Below are 20,745 nucleotides of genomic sequence, written 5' to 3' on the forward strand. Positions count from 1 at the left end.
CGCTTGTGTGAGTTATTACTGTGGACTCAGGGCTGAATTGTGACTCCTCCCAAACTCATGTATTCAGCCTCAAATGTCTGGAGACATAAGTTCTTCCCATAGGAGTGGGTTCTGATCCCAGGGAGACTGTGCCCTGTAAGAGCAGAGAGGGTCACCTTTTCCTTCTCTCGGCAGGGAGGAGACAGCCCCTGGTCCACTAGAAAGGGAAGACTCCATAGAGGAGACCATGCTCATACCCTCATCTCTGACTCTTGGCTTCCAAAACTGTGAGAAAATAATCTCTGCTTTAGCTACTCGGCCAATGGCATTTCGTTATGGCGGACTCAGCAGACTAAGATGCTTAGAGACCCGTGGGGCCGAGAAAAGGACATATGAAGGTCCTTCCCATCTCCAAGCCACTTCCTCGGAGAGGAAGGCAGGACAGTGCTCAGTTAGAAACTATGGCAGGGGGTTTGGGGATTTGGCTCAGTGGTAGAGCGCTTACCTAGGAAGTGCAAGGTCCTGGGTTCGGTCCCCAGCCCCGAAAAAAAAAAAAAAGAAAAGAAAAGAAAAGAAACAATGGCAGGAAGCCAGGCCAATTCTGCTGGTTACCAGTGTGAACATCGCCACTACCTTGGGACCAAGGACTTGGATAGGGATTCCTTGCTTGGGGGGGTGGGGGGCGTTGGTAGTACTCCTTCAGTCTGGGAGAAGTTAAAGAGTTCATTCTATCTTCTTGGATTTTTTTTTTTTCGGAGCTGGGGACCGAACCCAGGGCCTTGTGCTTGCTAGGCAAGTGCTCTACCACTGAGCTAAATCCCCAACCCTTCATTCTTTCTTCTTAAGCCGGCACATTTGCTCTCCAAAGGTTGGCTTCTGGCTTCTCCTGTAGCTCTAGGCCCAGTCCGTTTTGAATTTGGTCTTTTTTGAGATGTGTGAGCATTTCTATTTTGCAAGTAAGAAGAAATCTCTAAAGCTCTCTGGAAAGTAAAGGCAGAACATCGAAGGGGGTCTCCTGTTCGTAAAACAACCCTAGGGTCTGTTCTGGAATTCCCAGGGAAGGAAGGGAGAAACAGGGTTAAGTAGGGCTGGCTCTTAGGAATACTGAGTAATGCAGAAGTGACTGGGGAAGAAAGCTATGGAGTGGGGCATTGTAGGTGTGTACTGAGATCCGTAAGTAGGGTGCCCAGCCTCCCGATGGCTCATGTTAGGCATAGGACATCTGTCTCCCTGATGTCCAAACAGTTTATACAGTGACCAGCTTTCCACAGTGACGTGGCAAGGGAGTCCCGCCATTTTTCTTTTGAGGGACTCCATAGTTGAAGGTTGGTAGCTCCCCAATTCTAAATGTGGGAGAAAGGCAGAAGGGCATGCTGAGGGTTAACTAGTTCAGTTTCCAGACCTGCCCAGCGAGCTCTCAGGCAGCTGTTCCCCTGGGCAGAGGGTTTTTTGCTTCCCCACTTGGGTGTCTCACTCTGTGGAAAGGGCAGTGGTAGACATTGGTGGGAAGTTGAAGCAAGCAGAAAGCCTCCTCTTTCCAAGAGCAGCTGGATGTCCAATGGACACCTCAGTATCCCAAACTCCGTGTCCATCCTGACGGCACAGTGACAGCTCAGGCTGGTGACAGCTCAGAGGGCAAAGGGGTCGCCACCGTGCCCGATGGCTTAAGTTTGGTCCCAGGAATCCACAAGGTGGAGGGAAAGAGTTGATTTCCACATGCGTGCTGAGACATGCACACGCTAACAGAACTCACGGACACACACAGATGTAAATAGAACAAAGTAAAATTACGACAGCCTGCTGCTAGTTCTCTCTACAGCAACGTCCTCTAGTGGCCAGGTGGAGCGGTGCAAGTCTATAATCCCAGCAGAAGGGAGGCTGAGGCTATAGGATTGTTTGACTCTGAAGTTGGCTTGGGCTATGTAGCAAGTTCCAGGGCAGCCGGGACTACCTAGCAAGACCATGATTTAACAAAACAAAACCACCAACCAAACAAGACCTTCCAGCTTACAACCTGGGGCTCAAGAATCACTTGGCACCTCAAAGTCCATTCTGCCATGGGTCCCTCAGTAGGCAGGCAGCCATGTAGACGTTCCAAGGCTTTCCAAGGCACAGCCAGGACACTTACCTTTATGTGTAAGCAGGTCATAAACAAAGCCTGCACTAATTCTCTGTACTCTTCCTGGACCTCTTTCCTAATCTGGATTTCCAGATTTAGATTCTCCTCTTCCAGGTCTGCGAGCCGGGCCCTCAGAGCGGTGATCTCCATGATTATGTCATGACTGAGCTCTGCGATCTGTCAGAAATGATGCAGAATAGATGGCATGAGGTAAGGCTAGCGATGGAGGCATTCCAAGCAGCAGACCAGTCCTGTGAGGGCCAGCACAGCCTCCGTTGTCAGGCTCGGGAAGGTATGGGCATGGCAGAAGTTCAGGTTGGCTCAACAGTCCTGAGCGGAGTCAGGCACAGCTAACATTCAACGTCCCTCCCTAGTGCAGAGGTGAGATGTGCTCACCCTGTATAAAACAGTCTCAATTTGATGGGTGAACGAGCCCTAAAGAGCTGGAATTTAAATGCAGAACTTTGGATAAACTCCTCAATCATCTCAGTTTCACCACCACACTCGCCTTTCCCTGACCCCTCAACCAGATGCCGTTTCATTTTTGAAGTGCATTCTACGTGGCATCTTAAAAAAAAAGTACGGAAGAAGCAATGTCCACAAAATTCTGCCAAATAACAGCCCTCCCCCCATAATACATGACAGAGACAACTTAAAAAACTTTAGAAAGAATGCCCCTTAGCAAGAACATTTACACAGAATGAAATTACAGTCCTCGAATGTGCCTTCATGGGCTTGCCTCAATAGACAAGACTTCTGCAGGCAACACGAGCTTCTGGTGGACTGCGTGTAGTTAACTGACCCACCTGGCCAGCACGGTCTTCAGGGGGAGCTTGACTTCTTCGTAGCAAGTCTACCTCCTGAGGAGGAGAAGGCAGGGCTCAATCAACACACAGGCAGCCCCTCCAGTTGGTGTTTATACAGCCTCATTCCAAAACCCTCTCATCCTGATCCTGTCAGTGGCCTGGGCTGTGCTTGGTACCTTGATAGACTTTGGAGTCTCTTTCTCCCTCTCTCCCTCCCTCCCTCCCTCCCTCCCTCCTTCCCCTCAATCCCTTTCTTCCTCCCTCCCTGCCCTCCCTCCTTTTCCTCCCCTTCCTTCCCCTCCCTCCCCTCCCTCATAAATTCTACTGGCCTTGAACTTAATATATGGGTGAGGGTGACCCTAACCTTCTTCCTGCCTCTACCCCTCAACTACTGAGATTCCAAGGCTGAACCACTACGGGCAGTTAAACTTCCGGGTTTCTAACAACACATCGAAAGACAACGTGCAAGTCGGGCATGGGACATGCTTGTACTCCTGAGGCTTGCTGGCCAGCCAGCCAAGATGCATTGGCAAGCTCCAAGTTCTAGTGAGAGAACAGAGCTCATTTCTGAGCAATGGCACCCACATCAACATGTGCACATGTGCACACCCAAATTAACAACAACAACACCACAATATGATTTCCAGGCTTCTACAATGATGTAGAGTTCAAACATGGGGGAGTCATCAACAGTGGGCAAGTCCAGGACTCCCTGATTAATATTTTAATGCTTAATTTAGGGATTTTTTTTACAATTTCATATTTTCCCTTGAGTATAATATAAAATTATATGGATCTTCAGATACAATCTATTTTGAAACAATATATACAATAGGATCCTTTGAGTACTATGACCTAGTTTTAGGGAGTTTAAGGAGGTCTCACCACTAAAACTGACCCATAATATGAAGACAGACAGACAGACAGCGATAGATAGATAGATAGATAGATAGATAGATAGATAGATAGATAGATAATAGATAGATAGATAGATATAAAGATTTTCCCTCCAAAGGCTCACCCTGTCTTACTCCTGGTAACAATTTATCTTAGAGTTTCCATTGCTGTGAAGAGACACTATGACCAAAGTAACTCTTACATTGGGAGAACATTTTATTGGGCCTGGCTTACAGATTCTGAGGTTCAGTCCTTTATCATCATGGTAGGAAGCTTGGCAGTGTCCAGGCAGGCATGGTGCTGGAGGAGCTAAGAGTTTGACATCTTGTTCCGAAGACAAACAGGAGAAGACTACATCCTCAGGCAGCTAGAAGGAGGGTCTCAAATCCATCCCCACAGTGAGACACTCCCTTCAATAAGGCCACACTTCCTAACAGTGCTACTCTCTGGGCTAAGCATATTCAAACCACCACATTACACTCTCTGGTCCCCATGGGATTGTTCAAACAGATGAGTCTGTGGGGGCTGTTTCTAGCCATAGCATAATGAGAAGTACATTTAGGCCAACGTCAAAAGTCTCATAGTCTGCAATGGTCTCAACAGTCCAAAGTCCAACAGTCTTAAAAGTCCAAAGTTCCTTCTGAGAGTCATGCAATGTCTTCATTGTAATCCCCTAAGAAATCAAAATTAAAAAGCAGATCCTATATATATATCATACGATATTCCTTACCACTCCAAAACATCATGGTGAGGAAATACAAAAACCAGCCAGGAAAACTCCAAACTCAGCATCTATATGTCTGATGTGTCTCCAACTCCTTTTATCTTTACCTTCTGCTGTTGGTAGATCTGGCATTCAGCAGCAACAAACTTTGTCCTCTTGGGCTGGTCCCCACTCCCTGTTAGCAGCTTTCCTCTGCAGGTGTCCCAACATCCCTTAAGGTCTCCAAAGCAACTTCAACTTCACAGCTTCTTGTTTCAGTGTCTGGGATCCACGCATGATCTTCTGCTCTTCCAAAGGTCTTGAGTCACTTCTCCATCTTTGTGCGTTGTAGCACGCCAGACTCTGGTTGACTCCACTCCACTGCCACTGCTGTTCTTGGTGGTCATCCCAGGGTGCTGACATCTTCAGTATACTGGGATCTTCCCCTGAAACTTAGGCTTCACCAATAATCTTTCATAGGCTCTCTTCATGGTGCCAAGCCTCAACTTCTTTGCATGACCCCCTTCAATCCTGGGCTGTCAACTGCAACTGAGGCTACACTTTCACCAGTAGCCTTCCCTAGCCTCTCACCGTGCCAAGCCTCAGCTGCCTCCATGACCCCTTTATGCCTTTAAGAACCAGTACCACCTGGGTGACTTTTACAGATTACCAAGTCTAGCTGCCAGAGAGAGAGTTATATCTTTGGAACATAGCTTCTTTGTGCTCTCAGAAAACACTTCCCAGAAGATTTCACCTCCACGATTCTTAATCACTGCTAATTTATTAGCTTCAGCTAACTAACATCAATTGTCCAAGTAGTCCCTTCTCCTCTTGACACTAAAGCCAGAGTCACATGGCTGAAGCTGCTGAGTTCTGCTGCTTGCTGGAGCTGGAACACGGCCTCATTGTTATTACATTATCACTAGCTTCCTGTTTTCCAACTCCTTCACCGCCTAAGCTTGGAACTTGCCCTGTAGATAGAGCTTGAATTCTGAGATCTGCGTGGCTCTGTCTCCTGAATGCTGGGATAAAGGTGTGTACCACCTAGACTTCAGCTTCTCTTCACCTAGAACTTGCTCTGTCTTAGGTTGTCCTTGAACTCAGAGATCTGCTTGCTTTGTCTCCTGGGATTAAAGATGTGTTCCACCAAGCTTGGGGCTAAGCTTTTCATGGCCAGTATTTCTCAAGATCCACATCAAAATCCAGTGTCATCCCATGTCAGGATCTGAATCAAAAATCTTTATCTTCCAGCCTCAAGATCTGGATCATAGGTGTGCCCTCTGTTTCTGAACTGTAGTTCATTCCAGATTCAAAATCAAAATGAAAACAATAAGCAGGCAACAGTGCTTACCATAATATATAACTGTTGCTTGTTCAACTGCAAACACAAACAATAAACTTAGCTGGGTGGGATCCTGCCCCCGAGGTCACCACTCCCTTATTCTGTTTATCACCTTGACCACAGGATTCAGTTCCATTGCACTTTCTGGTGCTTTTTTAAATACTCGAACCATGCATTTTGTATTTTTTCATTTCAGCTTACTATGCTTGATCAAAACGCACTTCATGAGAGAAAACCAGAGGACAAAGTTTATGCTGGGCATTTCTGAGACTTCCTTTGTCAATGCAATTATTGTTGAGTCTCTTTACCTTAGTCTCAGACAGACTCTTCAGGTAAGGGCAAAAGTCAGCCTCATTGTTCACAAACCATCCTAAGACTATCTCTGGAGTTCAATTCACCCTCAGCATCAATGTCTTCTATATTCCTACTAGGACGGCTCACTAAGTTCCATGTGACTTTAATTTTTTTCAATGCCACCTTTTAATGATGGTTCTAAAATACTTTAACCTCCCTTCTAGCCTATCGCCAGAGGTAGTGGAAAAGAAAGGTTATGGGGGAAGTGAACCTGTTTGGAGCAAATCCTAACTGCATTGTTAGGAAATCCACAATTCAGTTTACAGGTCAGCCATGGCAGCTCCATCCACTCGCGAATACTTCACAAATACACCAGCAGTCAAGTTTGGTAGAGTCAGTACAGCAAACAGCTATAGAATCAGCAGCAGGGGCAAGACCTAGCAGAGACAGCCTCAGCTGAATTGGTAAGAGTCAACAAGAGGTATCAGGGACACCAGGGACACCAAGAGAAATTCTCAGCTGTGCCTCTCAGCGAAGACTCAAGACCAAGAAGTGTTGCACAGCTAGCTCTATAAGCAAGCCCTTTTCACAGTCTGCTGAGTCCTATCCAAACATCACATGTCCTCCATGAGTCTGGCCTCACCATGTGTCTTGCCTCAGCATGAGAGTCTGACTTAGCAAGACTCCACATGAGTCTGTATCAGTTGACATCACTCTGCCAGATAGCCCAAGTCCGCAGAAGTGGTAAGAAGTCTCAGCACATCACCAGAAGTTTTTTGGTGTGTTTCTCTCTATGGAGTCACAACAAATGAAGCTCAAACTATGCAATATAAGGTGGACTAATTCATCTGTGTTATTAGCGAAGAATCCCTCATCACACATCCTTCCACGTGCTTGCTTTAGGAGAACGTCTTTTCACCTGTGTCTGCTTCAGCAAAACATTTCTTCATGAGTCTGCCTTAGCCTTTTACCTGTGTCCTCTTCAGGAAAACACTCCTTCAGGTGTTTGCCCCAGCAAAACACCATCCAACAGAACTGACTCTCCAAAGAATCTTTAACTTTTTAATTCAGTCCCATTTAAAGCATTCAATGGCTTCCCAAATCCAAAGTCCCAAAAGCCATTCTTATAAAGGACAACATTTAATTGAGGGCTGGCTCACAGGTTCTGAGGTTCGGTCTATTGCCATCATGGTGGGAAGAACGGCAGCACCCAGGCAGACATGGAGCTGGAGAAGTTGCTGAGAGTTCTTGTTCCAAAGGCAAACAGGAGAAGACTGCATCTTCAGGCAGCTAGGATGAGGGTCTGGAAGCCCACGCCCATAGTGACACGACTCACCTACTATTCCGACAAGGCCACATCTACCCTAAGACCATACCTCCTAATAGTGCCACTCCCTGGACCAAGCAGATTCAAACATTCCCCCTTTATTGGTCATGTCTTGTATCCTTGGTAATCCTCTAAAACCTACATCCTATTGCTACTAGGACTGTCACCTTAGCAACCAAGAGTGCCAGGGTCCATGAAAATAAACCAATGGACAGAAATGTGGAGGGCATGTGTGCCCCCACCCCAGGTTTGGCATAAGAACATCTCTCCTCACCCCACTGAGAGTTATTTTGACTGGTAACTCTGGGGCCTCCTTGCCTACAGGCTTTCTCCTTCCCTTCTCTGAGCACCTACCTGCTCCTTCTGGCTAAGCTTCTGCCTGGTGTGCTGCAGGACATGCTCATAACACATGGAGTAGGTCTCAAAGTTGCTACGTTCTCGTGCCATCACATCGCAGCCCAACGAGAGGAGGCAGGCTTCAAGGTGCTCCCTCTGGAAAGTGATCTGAAAGGGGAATGGCATGTCTCTCAGCAGCTCCACCGGGAGCCTCTGACCAGCCATGTTGTCCCCACAGCTCCACCCAGGCCTCAGGCCAGCCACGTTAAGCAAGGCCTCATAGATGCACTTTCATTTCCCCTCAACGCCAAGCCCTTAATTAGCAACACCTCTCTCAGTTCTGCTCTCAGTCTTTGCAGAGCCGGGGTCAAGAGAAGAAATGGTGTCTCCACCATTACTGGTTAGAAGCCAGAGCAACAAACTATTAGAGTGCTAGATGTAGTTCTGCTTTCAAAGAAGATAAACAAGATGGCTGGGTTTGGGTTAGGTCCAGAAATTTCTCTGAGTTCTGTGGTGAAGTCTGGAGACAAAGCGAGAGCAGCTTCCCAGTCAGAGTTCACGGTATGATTCCCACTTCCTACTTTAGGACCCTCAGATGCCTGAACAGTACATTTCACCTTGTCCATCCAAATTCCACCTGGCCCTCTCCCTACATGGCTACCTCTTGGTCTCTGCCACAGCAGGGGTATTCATATCATGGGTGAGGTCTATGCTAACTCTGGAGAACACAGTCGAGGGCCGAGTCACACGTAGATCAGCGGTTCTCAACCAGAGGATTGCCACCCTTTCAACAGGGGTTACCTAAGCCCGTCGGAATGCACAGATATTTATATTCTGATTCATAACGGTAGCAACATTACAGTCATGGAGTAGCAGCAAAAACAATTTCATAGTGTGTGTGGGGTCACCAATACACTAGGGACGGTGTTAAAGGGTCGTAGCATTAGGACAGTGCTCTGATCTACTGGAACCGTTGGCCTAGATGGAAGTCTAGGGTTCTGAGTAGGCATGTCCCTATGTCCCAGGGGAAAAGGCAGGCCAAGTGAAGGTGCTTTCTGAAGCGTGGATCTCTTCCCTTCACACTTCCTGTAGACTACCTCTTTGAAGAGGTAGCCATGAAGGGACAGGAAAGAGTCCCCTCACAGCAGTTTAGACTCAGGCTCTGGAGAGAACTGAGAGCCAGTTGGGGAAAGGCAGGACCTGGGAGTCTGCCCTAGCTCTGTCCCACTGCTCCCCACCCCCAATTGAAAGTAACTCTTAGAGGACAGGAATTCCATGGTTTACACATCTAGGTGACAGTCCAGCATTGAAGGAAGTCGGGGCGGGGTGCTGAGCAGGGACTCAAAGCAGAACATATATAGCCCAGGATCACATGCCTAGGGCCGGTACTGCCCACAGGCCAAAATAATGGAGGCAATGCCTCACTGGAGGGTCTCTCTCCCCAGGTGGCTCTAGTTTGTGTCAAGTTGGCAGTGAAAACCAGCCAGCATTTTGTCTGAGCGAGTACAGGTGTGTACCCCCCTCACCTCCCGCGCCCCATGTCGTTATCAGTGCCGAATGTGTATCTGAGGTCTTGGGGGATCAAGCCCAAGCTGCAACCTGCAATCTTACGTGAGCTTTCCCTGTGACAGTTTCAGGATAAACCCAGATAGCTCCCTACTGGCAGTCTGCTCGCTACGGAAACCAGGGTATTCTTGGGACCCGCCGTGGTCCCCTGGCTCTGATCTGCTTGTCCGAGGCTCCAGACACTGTCCTGTCAGTATGACGTCATTGCTAAATTGACCTTCAGAGAAAACCCACAGTGGACTTTGTGAATTGCCTCGGAGTCATTGATGAAGTCGATCTTGATGGCGTCATTCTGAAGTGAGGGAAACTAGGATGGGAACCTTAGGCAGAGGAAGCAGGTCCTTGGAACTGTCCCCTTGGAGAAGTCAATCTTGACCCAGTTACTCCATCTTTTCTGGCTGGCTGTCTTGAGGTGATCAGCTTTCCTGTGCTATGCCCCTCCTCCATCTTCCTGCTGTGCCACAAGCCAAGAGCAACCAAGGCAGCTGATGTGAACCCCTGAAACCACGAGCTAAAAGAAAACCACAACCCCCTTCAAGTTACGCTGGGAATTGGGTCACTGTGGAGACACCAAAACACAATGAAGTCGTCCATGAAGTTTAGGTGGACATCTTAGTGTGCTTCTGAGTAGGAGAAAAATGAAATTGGCCTCAAGTGGCTTATCAGGGAGATGAATTAAATCTACCTGGTTCATCTACAGTAACACTGTACTTCAGAAGTGATACTAACAACTGTGTATAATAAAGATATCACACATATCCATCTCTATATGATCTATATCACCTCTATCTACCTCTATCTACACACACACACACTCTCACACACACACTCACACACACTCACACACACATTCACACATTCACACACTCACACACACGCACACACACTCACACACACGCTCTCTCACACACACACGCACATGCTCTCACACACACACTCACACATAGACTCACACACACACTCACACACACTCACACACACACACGCACACACTCACACACACTCACACACACACGCACACGCTCTCACACACACTCACACACACGCACACGCTCTCACACACACTCACACACTCACACATAGACTCACACACACACTCACGCACACTCACACAAACACGCACACACACATACACACACATACAAACAAATAATTAATGTAAAAATGACATATAATAAATAATGTGGAAATAGAAGATAATGTTACTTTATAAATCACACGAATGGAAAGCGGTCAGTAAAGTTTAAAAAAGAAATGTTACTAAATTAGTAAGGGAGATTACTAATGACTGGTAAAATTTTGAGCGTGTGTTCTAAAGGATCGAACTTCTATTTTCTTTTTTAGATTTTATTCTTATTTCCTGGGAGAATGAGTAGCTTCTTTGTATGCATGCATGTGCCGTACTTGTGTGCCTGGTGCCTGCAGAGGCCAAGAGAAAGTGCTAGGTCCCCTGGAACTAGAGTTACAGATGGTTCTGACCCACCAAATAGATGCTGGGAATTGAACCTGGGTCCTATGGAAAAGAAGCCGTTAACCGCTGAGCCATTTCACCAGCCCGTGGTTCTGTTTTCTAATATAACGCGATCGCAGTTTGTACATGTAATCAAGGCAAATTTTACATCGAGAATGCATACTAAAAGTTAGGTTTTCAAAAAGTCGTCGACTGTGTCAGCTTGGCAGGATGCAATGGAGACTGCTCCATGGAATCTGAGGTCAATTTCTGCTTGTGTGAGAGGGAACCAGTCACAGGCAGGCAAAAGACCAGAGTCCTAAGATTCATTCTCCAGGGTCCCCCTTAGATAAGGGCCCCTCGGTGGGTGGGGTAAGGCAGGTCATCCTGCCCCTGCCTCCCTCTGAACCTTTGGATCGGTGAGCACCGGGAAGCTATTGACGCGGTGCCAAGGATGCCGAAGCTCTCTTCGCCTGGAAAGGGGTTAGTAGTAGCACAGGGAACTTTCTGGTTTGACTCTTGTTGAAAGCCTGAAAGCCGTGAGAAGTCATAGCCAGGGTGGTTAGTGAGGGTGCGGCCAGTGACTTCACCTCAGGCCTTGCTGGAAGCCCTCCCCGCAGTGACTCATCCCTTACTGGACAGGCAATCTTTTCTGGAGTAAGCACAAGTCAACAAGGCCTCCATCAACTAATTCTATAGCAATCACCTCTCACATTACCGTCCTGCCTCCAGAGTCCCTGAAGTTGTGGCAGAAGGTAATTGCCCTGGCCCTCTGCCATGGGCTACCTCACCAGCAGGGTCTCCCCCCCCCCCCCTCGCAGCAGGAATAAGAAGCCCCTGGAGGATTTGAATGATACCATGGAGGTGGGAGGTTGCCAGAACTCTGCCCTTAAGCCCTTCCCCACGGGAGCTAGAGAAGTTTCTCTGCTTCCTTCTCCCAGGAGGCTCCACGGAGGAAACAGCAGTTGGGCAGAAAGAGCCACTCCAGAAGCTCTCAGCTCAAGCAAGGTGCTCTGTGAGGGTCTGAGACAGGGGCCAAGGAAGAGATTCTCTCTCAGTAGCAGGGGCGTGTCTGAGATGGGCCCCCATGATAGGTGCTGTGGCTGGCAGGTGAGGAAGAGGCTTCAGCTCTCCTTTACACACTGCCCTCAGCCTTCCTGAGCATACGAAGCCTCTCGTACAGCAGAGGCTGGACCCTGGGGTTCCTGCCAGCGGTCCCACAGACTCCTACCCGCAACCGCTACTTTTCCGGGTCACTGAAAAGGTTCCTCCTGCCCGTATAAAGAGTTAGCTCCACCAGGTTTCACCCTCCCACTTCCCCCACACTGGCCCAGAGTTTCCCAGTAAGCACCACTACGTTGCTGACTGCCTCCCTGGCAGCGTTTACACCTGAGCCTGACTATGCTGACGCTGACGGTGTTGGCTGGGGCAACAGTAGGTTGCTCTGTGCACTGATCGTTCAAGAGAGCCAGTCTTGGGTGAGAGCCAGGCGGGTGCTAAGCCACGTTGTATTAACGTGTCCCATGGCTTTATAGGCGTGTGCCACCACACCAACACTGCTTAGTATCGGGCATAAAGTATTTTTGGAGGTTTCTAAAACACCACGTCTGTGGGTGCTCTCCTATGGACTCTGAGACTGACTCCCAAGGGCTGCACACGGGGACACTCAGCACCTAGTCCTATCCCCTGCTTCAAAGCCCTCTCCCACCACCCACCCCCGCTCTGCCATGGCTTCCTTCCCCTGGCTGTCTTCATGTTGCCAGCTCCTCCTCGTGCTTCAAGATGGGGCCCCAACCACACTTCTGTCAGGCCTTCATGTGCCCTCTCCCCATAAATAAATAAATAAATAAATAAATAAATAAATAAATAAATAAATAAATAAATAAATAAATAAATGTACTATTTTTAAAAAAATCTTTTTAATAAATTCCAGCTCTGTCTCAAGGGGAAAAATATTAACACCGGTTATGGATGGAAGCTGGTTTTCTAGAAACTGGGAAGAGACTAGACACCGACACGAGTTTTTAAAGAAAAATTGCCAGAGTGACCTGATTTTCTCAGGAAATCGAGCAGACAGTATCCCTGGCTTTCAGCAGGATGCCTGGGAAGGGGGCTGGAAGAACATAGCCGCGTGACAGAATAGCTGTGCTCCTGGCCCATGTCTGAGACAGCTGCACAGCCTGGGAGGTCTGGTGTGGGCAGCTTGGGGACTTGGGACCTGTCCTGACTTCACAGCTACTAACGACTTAAATAAGGATGCTTAGACCCCAGAGAATCAAGAGCCCAAAGAATGGGCCAACGTCACCAAGAAGAAGACATGGTGGGGGCATGCAGTGTCCGAGGACAGCATGCGAGTTCAGGGCACAGCTCACTGTGTCAGTGTGATGGCTGCCCAACCCAGTACACTTCCAGGCAGTGATCCAAGAGAACATCGGGGCCAAGGTCACTGTGAGCTGAGCATGCAACCTAGGATTTAAAGAGACTGGCCAGGACTGCAAGTGTGTGCCTCCTGGGCAGCGGAAAGGAGCGGTGGTGTCTTGTGAGGGGAGAGCTGGTAGGCTGAGGGCCCCAAGTCACTGCCCAACCCACCGTGCCTGGAATAAGGCGAAAAGAGACTCAGGAAAGTCTGCTTCCCAGCCTGCGTGTTCTGGTGTGGGGGCCCCGCCTTCTGAGGAGGGTCCTGAGAGATGTGCAGCCCAGCACCCCACAGGGCATGCGCTTAGATTTGTCTTCCTGATCAAGCCCTCTGCTGAACCCTGAAGAGACTCCATCCGCCACAGCAATGGCTCTAATGGCACTGGGATATGGGAAGCCTCACTGTCAGGGTCAGAACCTCAATCTGTGGGTCTCTGAGGACAGAGGAGCTATGGTGAAGATCCTATCTCACAGCGAAGACCAAGTACAACTTAGTGACAGCTGAGCAAACACAAGCTGCCTGGGGTCAGGGCACTCTGGTTGTGAGCGAGCTCTTGGTTCCCACAGGTGAGTAGAGGTTGGTGGTATGCCAGGAGCTGAGTGTCACCAACGTCTCCAAGCATTTCCTGAGTTGCAGATACCTGGTAGAGATTTGCCCTGCCTTCAAATCCTACATTCCCTTTCTACAAGATGTTATCCTTAGCTGGGTGTGGTGACACATGCCCGTGACCTAGCAGCTGGGAAGTGGAAGCAGGAAGATGGTGAGTTAGAGGCCTGAAAATGAAAACAACGTTCTGTCTCCTGCCAAAAAATCAAAGATCCTCACCCTGAGTGGTGGGCTGAGCACCAGGGCACATGCTTGGTGTGTATGTGTGTGTGTATGTGTGTGTGTGTGTGTATATGTGTGTGTGCATGTGTGTATGTATATGTGTGTGCGTGCGTGTGTGTGTATATATGTATGTGTGTGTGCATGTGTATATATGTGTGTGTATATATATGTGTGTGTATATGTGTGTGTGTGCATGTGTGTATGTTATCTATGAGTGTATATGTATATATGGCATATATATATATGAGCAGGAGTTCATACATACCTATATATGTGTGTACATGTATATATAAATGTGTATGTGTGCATGTGTATATATGTGCGTGTGTAAGTGTGTATATGTGTGTGTGCGTGTGTGCATGTGTGTGCATGTGTATATATGTGCGTGTGTAAGTGTGTATATATGTGTGTGTGTGCGTGTGTGCATATGTGTGTGTATATGTATATATTATATCCTGTGTGTGTATGTGTGTGTGTTTGTGTGTATGTGTGTGAGCGTGTGTATATATATAATGTGCGTGTGTGTATGTGTGCATGTGTGTATGTATATCTGTGTGTGCATGTGTATATATGTGCGTGTGTAAGTGTGTATATATGTGTGTGTGTGCGTGTGTGCATATGTGTGTGTATATGTATACATTATATCCTGTGTGTATGTGTGTGTGTTTGTGTGTATGTGTGTGAGCGTGTGTATATATATAATGTGCGTGTGTGTATGTGTGCATGTGTGTATGTATATCTTTGTGTGTATATGTATATATGTGTGTGTATATATATATATATGAGCAGGAGTTCATACATAGCTATATATGTGTGTACATGTATATATATATGTGTGTGTATATATATTCATACCCATATATGTGTGTATATATATTGATATATGTACACATATATGTATATATATAATAAAACTTATTCTTTTAATTGTCATCAAATACAGAACAGTGGCAGCATCGTGACCACATGATAAATCTCTTTTCATCTCACAAAATAAAACCAGTACCCACTGAATACCATTTGTCCCCTCTGCCCCTGGCCCTTGGAAACCACTGTCCTACCTTTTTTCTCTGAGCGTCTGACTCTTCAGGGCACCTGACGAACGTCGACTTAAGAATGCTTTCACTCACTACACCCTGCAGCTGTCCTCGCGGTTCATCGGGTGGCAACACCTGTCAGGATGCCCTCCCTTTTTGTTGTTAAGGATTAATATACTATTTTTATGTGTACATATGTGTGCGTTCCTGAACAGCTTCCTGTACAGCACGTGAAAGCAACTGCATTTGTAAGCTGCCCAGTGTGGGTGCTGGGAACTGATCCTGGGTCCTCTGGAAGAGCAGCAAACACTGTCAATCAATTCCTGAGCCATCTCGACAGCCTTGCAAAGCGAGCCACAGTGTGTTCCGATTTAAACCCCTCTGCCCCTGGGAGAGGGGGCCTCCCGGCAGCACACAGGATGATGCTTCGGTGTGACTGAGAGCAGAGTGGGCAGATGCTTATGTCTGAGTCTGGAGGAAACAGGTCTCCAACCATGCCTGAGAGTCCTCTACCCCATAATGAAGGGTTCGAGCGTTTAATGTAAAAAAGTTTAAGAAAAATATAAACCTGAAGAAAACAATATCCACCCAAAATTGAGCACATTTTTCCAATACATTTTTTTTTAAGTTTTAAATTTCATTTATTTATTTACTAAGTTTTTGGAACAGAGTCTTGCTATGTAGCCTAGGCTGGTTTGGAATTCTTGTTTCCTTTCCTCTAACTAGCTAACCAACTAAGTAACTAAGTAAGTAGGAAGGAAGGAAGGAAGTAACTAGTATGTGTAAGTTTGTATATGGAGGCCAGAAGGTAACCTGCTGGAGCCTGTTTTCTCTCTCCACTGTGTGGGTTCTGGGGATCAAACTCGGGTCACCAGTCTTGGCTGCAAGCCCCTTTACTTACTCAGCCATCTCACTGGTCCCTGGGGTAGAACTCCTTTTCCTCCCTTCCAGTGTGTGTATGTGTGTGTGAGTGTGAGTGTGTGTGTGTGTGTGTGTGTGTGTGTGTGTGTGTGTGTGTGTGTGTGTTTGCATATACATGTGATCATGGCATGGTGTTTGTATGTGGGTCGGATATAGCAACATTCATGAGTTGGTTTTCCCACGGATAGAACTCAGGTCATCCGTGCTTGCTTGCAAGCCCCTTTACTCAGTAAGATGACTGGCCCCCTGGCCTGGAATTTTTAGCCTACCTGCCTCAGCCTCCAGAGTGCTAGATGGGTACCACCATTCCTAGAAGGACAGAGTTTCTTTTTCTTTTTGTAATAGTTGAATGGAGATGATTGTATGTCAAGCACTTATTAATGATCCCGAGACCGGTATCCACACACGTGTTTGCTTTCTCACACCGCTTTTCACAAATAAGAATCAATCGAAATGGACTCTTTGAATTTTGAATTGCCTCCTGCCAAGGGTAAATACTGTTAGCCATTACATTTCAGGGCGTTAGGGCTTTAGGGAGTTCTGATATCTTTTCTGAGGTACACAAACATAAAATTATTGGTGCCATTTTTGAGGCACAAATATCATCAAATATTGAGGAGGAGATAGGGAGTGGATGCAATGTTACCTTTTGGTGCTATTGGCCTGTTATTGGCTTTCCCTCTTAAACTGTAGACTTTAAAAATATTTCCTAGTTAGAAGTATCATAGGCCTTTTTGGTTTTTCTCTCTTTAACTTTTTAACGCTAGTAAATAAAAAACAGTAAATATGGCTTTAAAAAATCAACTCATTCAAAAGTTCCAAGTTTGTCTTTAAACATTCGACCAAATTTTTTGATTAGTGTGATGGTTTGCATATGCTTGGCTCAGGGAGTGGCACTATTAGAAGGTGTGGCCTGTTGGAGGAAGTATGTCACTGTGGGGTGGGCTTGGAGACCCTCCTCCTAGCTGCCTGGGGATGTTCAATCTGTTCCTGGCTTTAAGATGTAGAACTCAGCTCCTCCTGCACCAGGCCTGCCTGGATGCTACCATGTTCCCACCTTGATGATAATGGACTGAACCTCTGAACCTGTAAGCCAGCCCCAATTAAATGCTGTCCTTTGGGGTTGGGGATTTAGCTCAGTGGTAGAGAGCTTGCCTAGGAAGTGCAAGGACCTGGGTTCGGTCCCCAGCTCCGAAAAAAAAGAAAAAAAAAATGCTGTCCTAATCCCAACTTAAGTGACTGTGATGGTAGGTTTGCTATAATTGCTGCTTTGCTGAATTGGGTCAAAGAATTACTGTTTGGGGCCCAAAAAGAAATTGGAGAAATGGTAACGTCAAAAGAAAACTAGTTAGCATCATTTGCTGTCCAGACTTTATATGATGAGAAAGTTCGGGCCTTAACTGAATGCCTGACTAGAACAGTCTAAAAGCCTGGATGAACGAAGGTCATCTGGATTAGCAGAGGTTTTTGTGAAGCTGTTCAAGAAGCAAGTATTTGGAAACAGCATCAATTTGAGGCAGGGTTGATCGAGGGGCTAGAGCATCAGGTCTCAGCATCCTCAAGGCTGAATCCTGGCAGGGCTGCCATCCTGTGTTTTTATTCTACATTATACAAATCTTACAAGCAATACGTAGTTTAAAAAATATTTATATGGAATGTGCAGGGTACCCAGATCAATTAAGGATGATTTTCTGCTCTTTGTTTGATCAGATGGAAGATGTCTGTCTTTCTTTAAAAGTTACTTTGGGTCATATCAGATTGTAATGTCAATTTTTATCTATATCATTAAAAGAATGGTATGAAAAGTAAAAAAAAAATGCTGTCCTTTATAAAAACTCATGTTGGTCACAGTGTCTGTTCATAGCAATGAGACCCTAACTAAGACCATTAGCCAATGTCCATTTCCTGATGAATCCAAAGTAGACAGGCATTGGGCGTTTTCATACCAGAATGGTAGTACACGGTGGGTTCAGCGGCACGAATCCTGTCCTTAGGGAGGGTAAGAGAGCACCAGGGAGTATTAATGGCGGCCATCCTCCCTGGGTTTCTATTCAAAGGGAAGCACAGCCATTCATTTTGAATGCATACCTCGGGTCCATTGTCTTGGGAATTCTCCATTAGCCTCTGTACAAATCTCTCAACTATCTGGGGTCTCACAACTGAAAAGTTTTCTCTCATGACTGGGTGTTTCCAAAGATCTAGGAAAAAGAAGAAAAAACAGATCAGTGAGACATCACAAAACACGGAATGCCACCAAGGGCGAGACTGCAGCTCTCAAAGGACACAGTGAGTCTTCCACTGTGCAGCTCCTGTGAGGAAGGGGAGGGGCAGTCAGGACACAGAACCCTCTGGAACAGGGAGGAGGGGAGATCTCCAGCAAGGTTCTTAACAAGACTTTGGGGATGCCCTCCTGAAAACCAGTGAGTAACAAATACTGTTACTGCAGGAAAACCCTGAAGGGAATGTCACGCTGCCCTTAACCTTTCCCGGTGTCTATCTTCGTTAACATCCTGTGTCTGTGATCATTTCAGTCTAACACGGCCATCAGAACTAAGCAAAGACCATCATGGCTGATGCCTAGGAGATGAGGAACACACGAGGTGACTCAGAGCACTGTGGTAGAAGCTACGGGAAACGTAACTGTCTTCCATTTGGGATCATTATCAATTATGGCGTCCCTTCCAACGGAGCAGTATGCAACTGTTCACAGGAAGAAACTCTTCCAAAATCGATAGAAAAGTTTGACGCTGTGGAGGTTCGAATATGCTTGGCCTGTGGCAAGTGCGGCTGTTAGGAGATGTGGCTTTGTGGAGGAAGCGTGTCACTGTGGGGGTGGGTTTTGAGGTTCTATGCTTGAGCTCCACCCAGGGCAGAAGAGAGAAAGAGCCTCCTCCTGGCTGCCTACAGAGGAGTCTTATTCTGGTTGCCTTCAGATCAAGATGTAGAACCCTCAGTTCCTTCTCCAGCGCCATGCCTGCCTGCACGCTGCCATGTTTCCCGCCGTGATGATAATGGTCTGAACCTCTGAACCTGTAAGCCAGCCCCAATTAAAGGTTGTTCTTAAAAGACTTGCCTTGGTCATGGTGTCTCCTCACAGCAAGGGAAACCCTAATTAAGACAAACGGTATTGATCAAATGCCAACCATGGTAAGTTACTATGTGGGAGTGGCAGGGTATAGAACCATGAGTACAAAAAAGGAGTCAACTCGCAGCTCGAAGAATTCTCCCTCTTTCTGTTCTGTCCTCATTTCCCCCTTCCCTGGGCTGCTCACCACAGCACAGCCTCCCCTGTTTGATAAAAAGCCCTCCTCCTGATTCTCCTCTCACCACCTATCACCTTGTTTCTTTGCACCTTTCATGGCAAAATTCCCAGAAAGCATCTCTGAAACCCACTCTCCTGGTTTTCACTTCCACAAGTTTGGGGAAACTGGTTTTATTCTGAATACCCACAACTTCCTCCAAAGCCAGTGGCCCGCCTGCTTCATCTTTTTCTTCTTTTTCGGAGCTGGGGACCGAACCCAGGGCCTTGCGCTTGCTAGGCAAGCGCTCTACCGCAGAGCTAAATCCCCAACCCGGCCCGCCTGCTTCATAACCTCCCGTGCTGGGGACGGTTCAGCCCTGCCTCCCTCTTAGCTGACTGGGCCCTAGCTTTCTTCACGGCCAGCTCTTCTCCTCACAATCCCTGTACCCCAGACCTCAGCTTCTGCCCAGGAACTCACTTCTGTGCATTTGTACGTTTACTTTACTGTCTCATCCTCTCACACATGATTTATAGCAATAATAAAAATAATCTCAAGTTTAAATGAGTATCTTTTCTATTTTAAAGATCACTTAAAACTTAATTTATGCATAATGATGTCAGTGTCCCCTCCCTAAGTGGTCCTATCTGTAGCTTTTCCCATGTCAAAGATAAACCGTTCATCTTGCCAATTACCTAAAACCCTTGGGGTCACGATGATTGTGCTTTTTCTCACGTTCCACGTTATATCTGATCTATCACTGCGACCACGTACATTTCTCCGCTTCCAATTTCAGCCGGGAGGGGCCGGAGAGATGGTGCTAGCCATCAAGTGCTTGCCTTGCAAGCAGAGGACCCGGGTTCAGTACTCAGAGGACACCTATGAACGTCGGTTGGGTGTGGTGACAGAGTTGTAAGCCCGTTTCACACCACATGCATGTACATAGACACACATCTCAAATAAAAATAAGCCATCTACCCTGGGCCTAAGGAATCTCAGGGAGAAACTATGGATACATGGGAGAAGACAAGCCCATTGCCCTCTCTTCTGTTGAGTGCACCAGCCAGTTCCCTGCCTGCTGTGGCTTCTCTTTCCTCTTAGATGAGGGTCTCTGTCCCACACTCCAATATTGATGGGATGGCCAGCATACCAGAGCACGTGTCCATCGCCACCGCTCAGAAATGGCTGCACCTCTAGGATTTCTAGACTGCTATTGGACCAGAAGCCTTGGTTTTGAAAATGGGATTCCACTTGTCTTCTCTAGATGGCTACTTTGCATGACAAACCTATAAATCAAAGTTCACAAGATGCTTAGGGCTCTAATAAGACTGCGCTTTGGTGGGACAGACAGAGCTCCTAATTGTCATGGAAAACTTTCCAGGCAAGCGCTTAGATGCTTTGCCGGTGCGGTGGGGCAGAGGCCCGCTGAGGTGAGAGTCTCCCACATACTTTCAGCGTGGGAACAGTCTGGGGTTTATTTCTGGC

The 20,745-nt window shown here is 47.1% G+C and overlaps 1 protein-coding gene and 1 long non-coding RNA gene across 4 annotated transcripts in view; one reads left to right on the forward strand and one right to left on the reverse strand.

The window, feature by feature from the left end:
• Ccdc162 (coiled-coil domain containing 162) overlaps positions 1 to 20,745 on the reverse strand; it is a 192,940-nt gene that overhangs the window by 15,358 nt on the left and 156,837 nt on the right. For 2 of the 3 annotated variants that reach the window (XR_005497567.2, XM_039099214.2), the window contains exons 37-40: positions 18,110 to 18,219; positions 7,822 to 7,971; positions 2,905 to 2,958; positions 2,108 to 2,275 (exon numbers count right to left, since the gene is read on the reverse strand). Coding sequence is in view for 1 of the 3 variants with exons in the window: in XM_039099214.2 (XP_038955142.1) it covers positions 2,108 to 2,275; positions 2,905 to 2,958; positions 7,822 to 7,971; positions 18,110 to 18,219 (482 nt within the window). In the remaining 2 variants the exon portion in view is untranslated. Of the gene's footprint in view, positions 1 to 2,107; positions 2,276 to 2,904; positions 2,959 to 7,821; positions 7,972 to 18,109; positions 18,220 to 20,745 lie in introns of those variants that run through there. The other variant, XR_005497568.2, reaches the window with a different exon arrangement.
• On the forward strand, positions 7,967 to 19,090 carry LOC134483931 (uncharacterized). The gene is made up of 3 exons (XR_010061144.1): positions 7,967 to 13,801; positions 18,218 to 18,307; positions 18,553 to 19,090. It is a non-coding gene; the product is annotated as an uncharacterized LOC134483931 (long non-coding RNA).

This window comes from Rattus norvegicus, chromosome 20 (assembly GCF_036323735.1).
Source record: "Rattus norvegicus strain BN/NHsdMcwi chromosome 20, GRCr8, whole genome shotgun sequence".
NCBI lineage: Eukaryota > Metazoa > Chordata > Mammalia > Rodentia > Muridae > Rattus > Rattus norvegicus.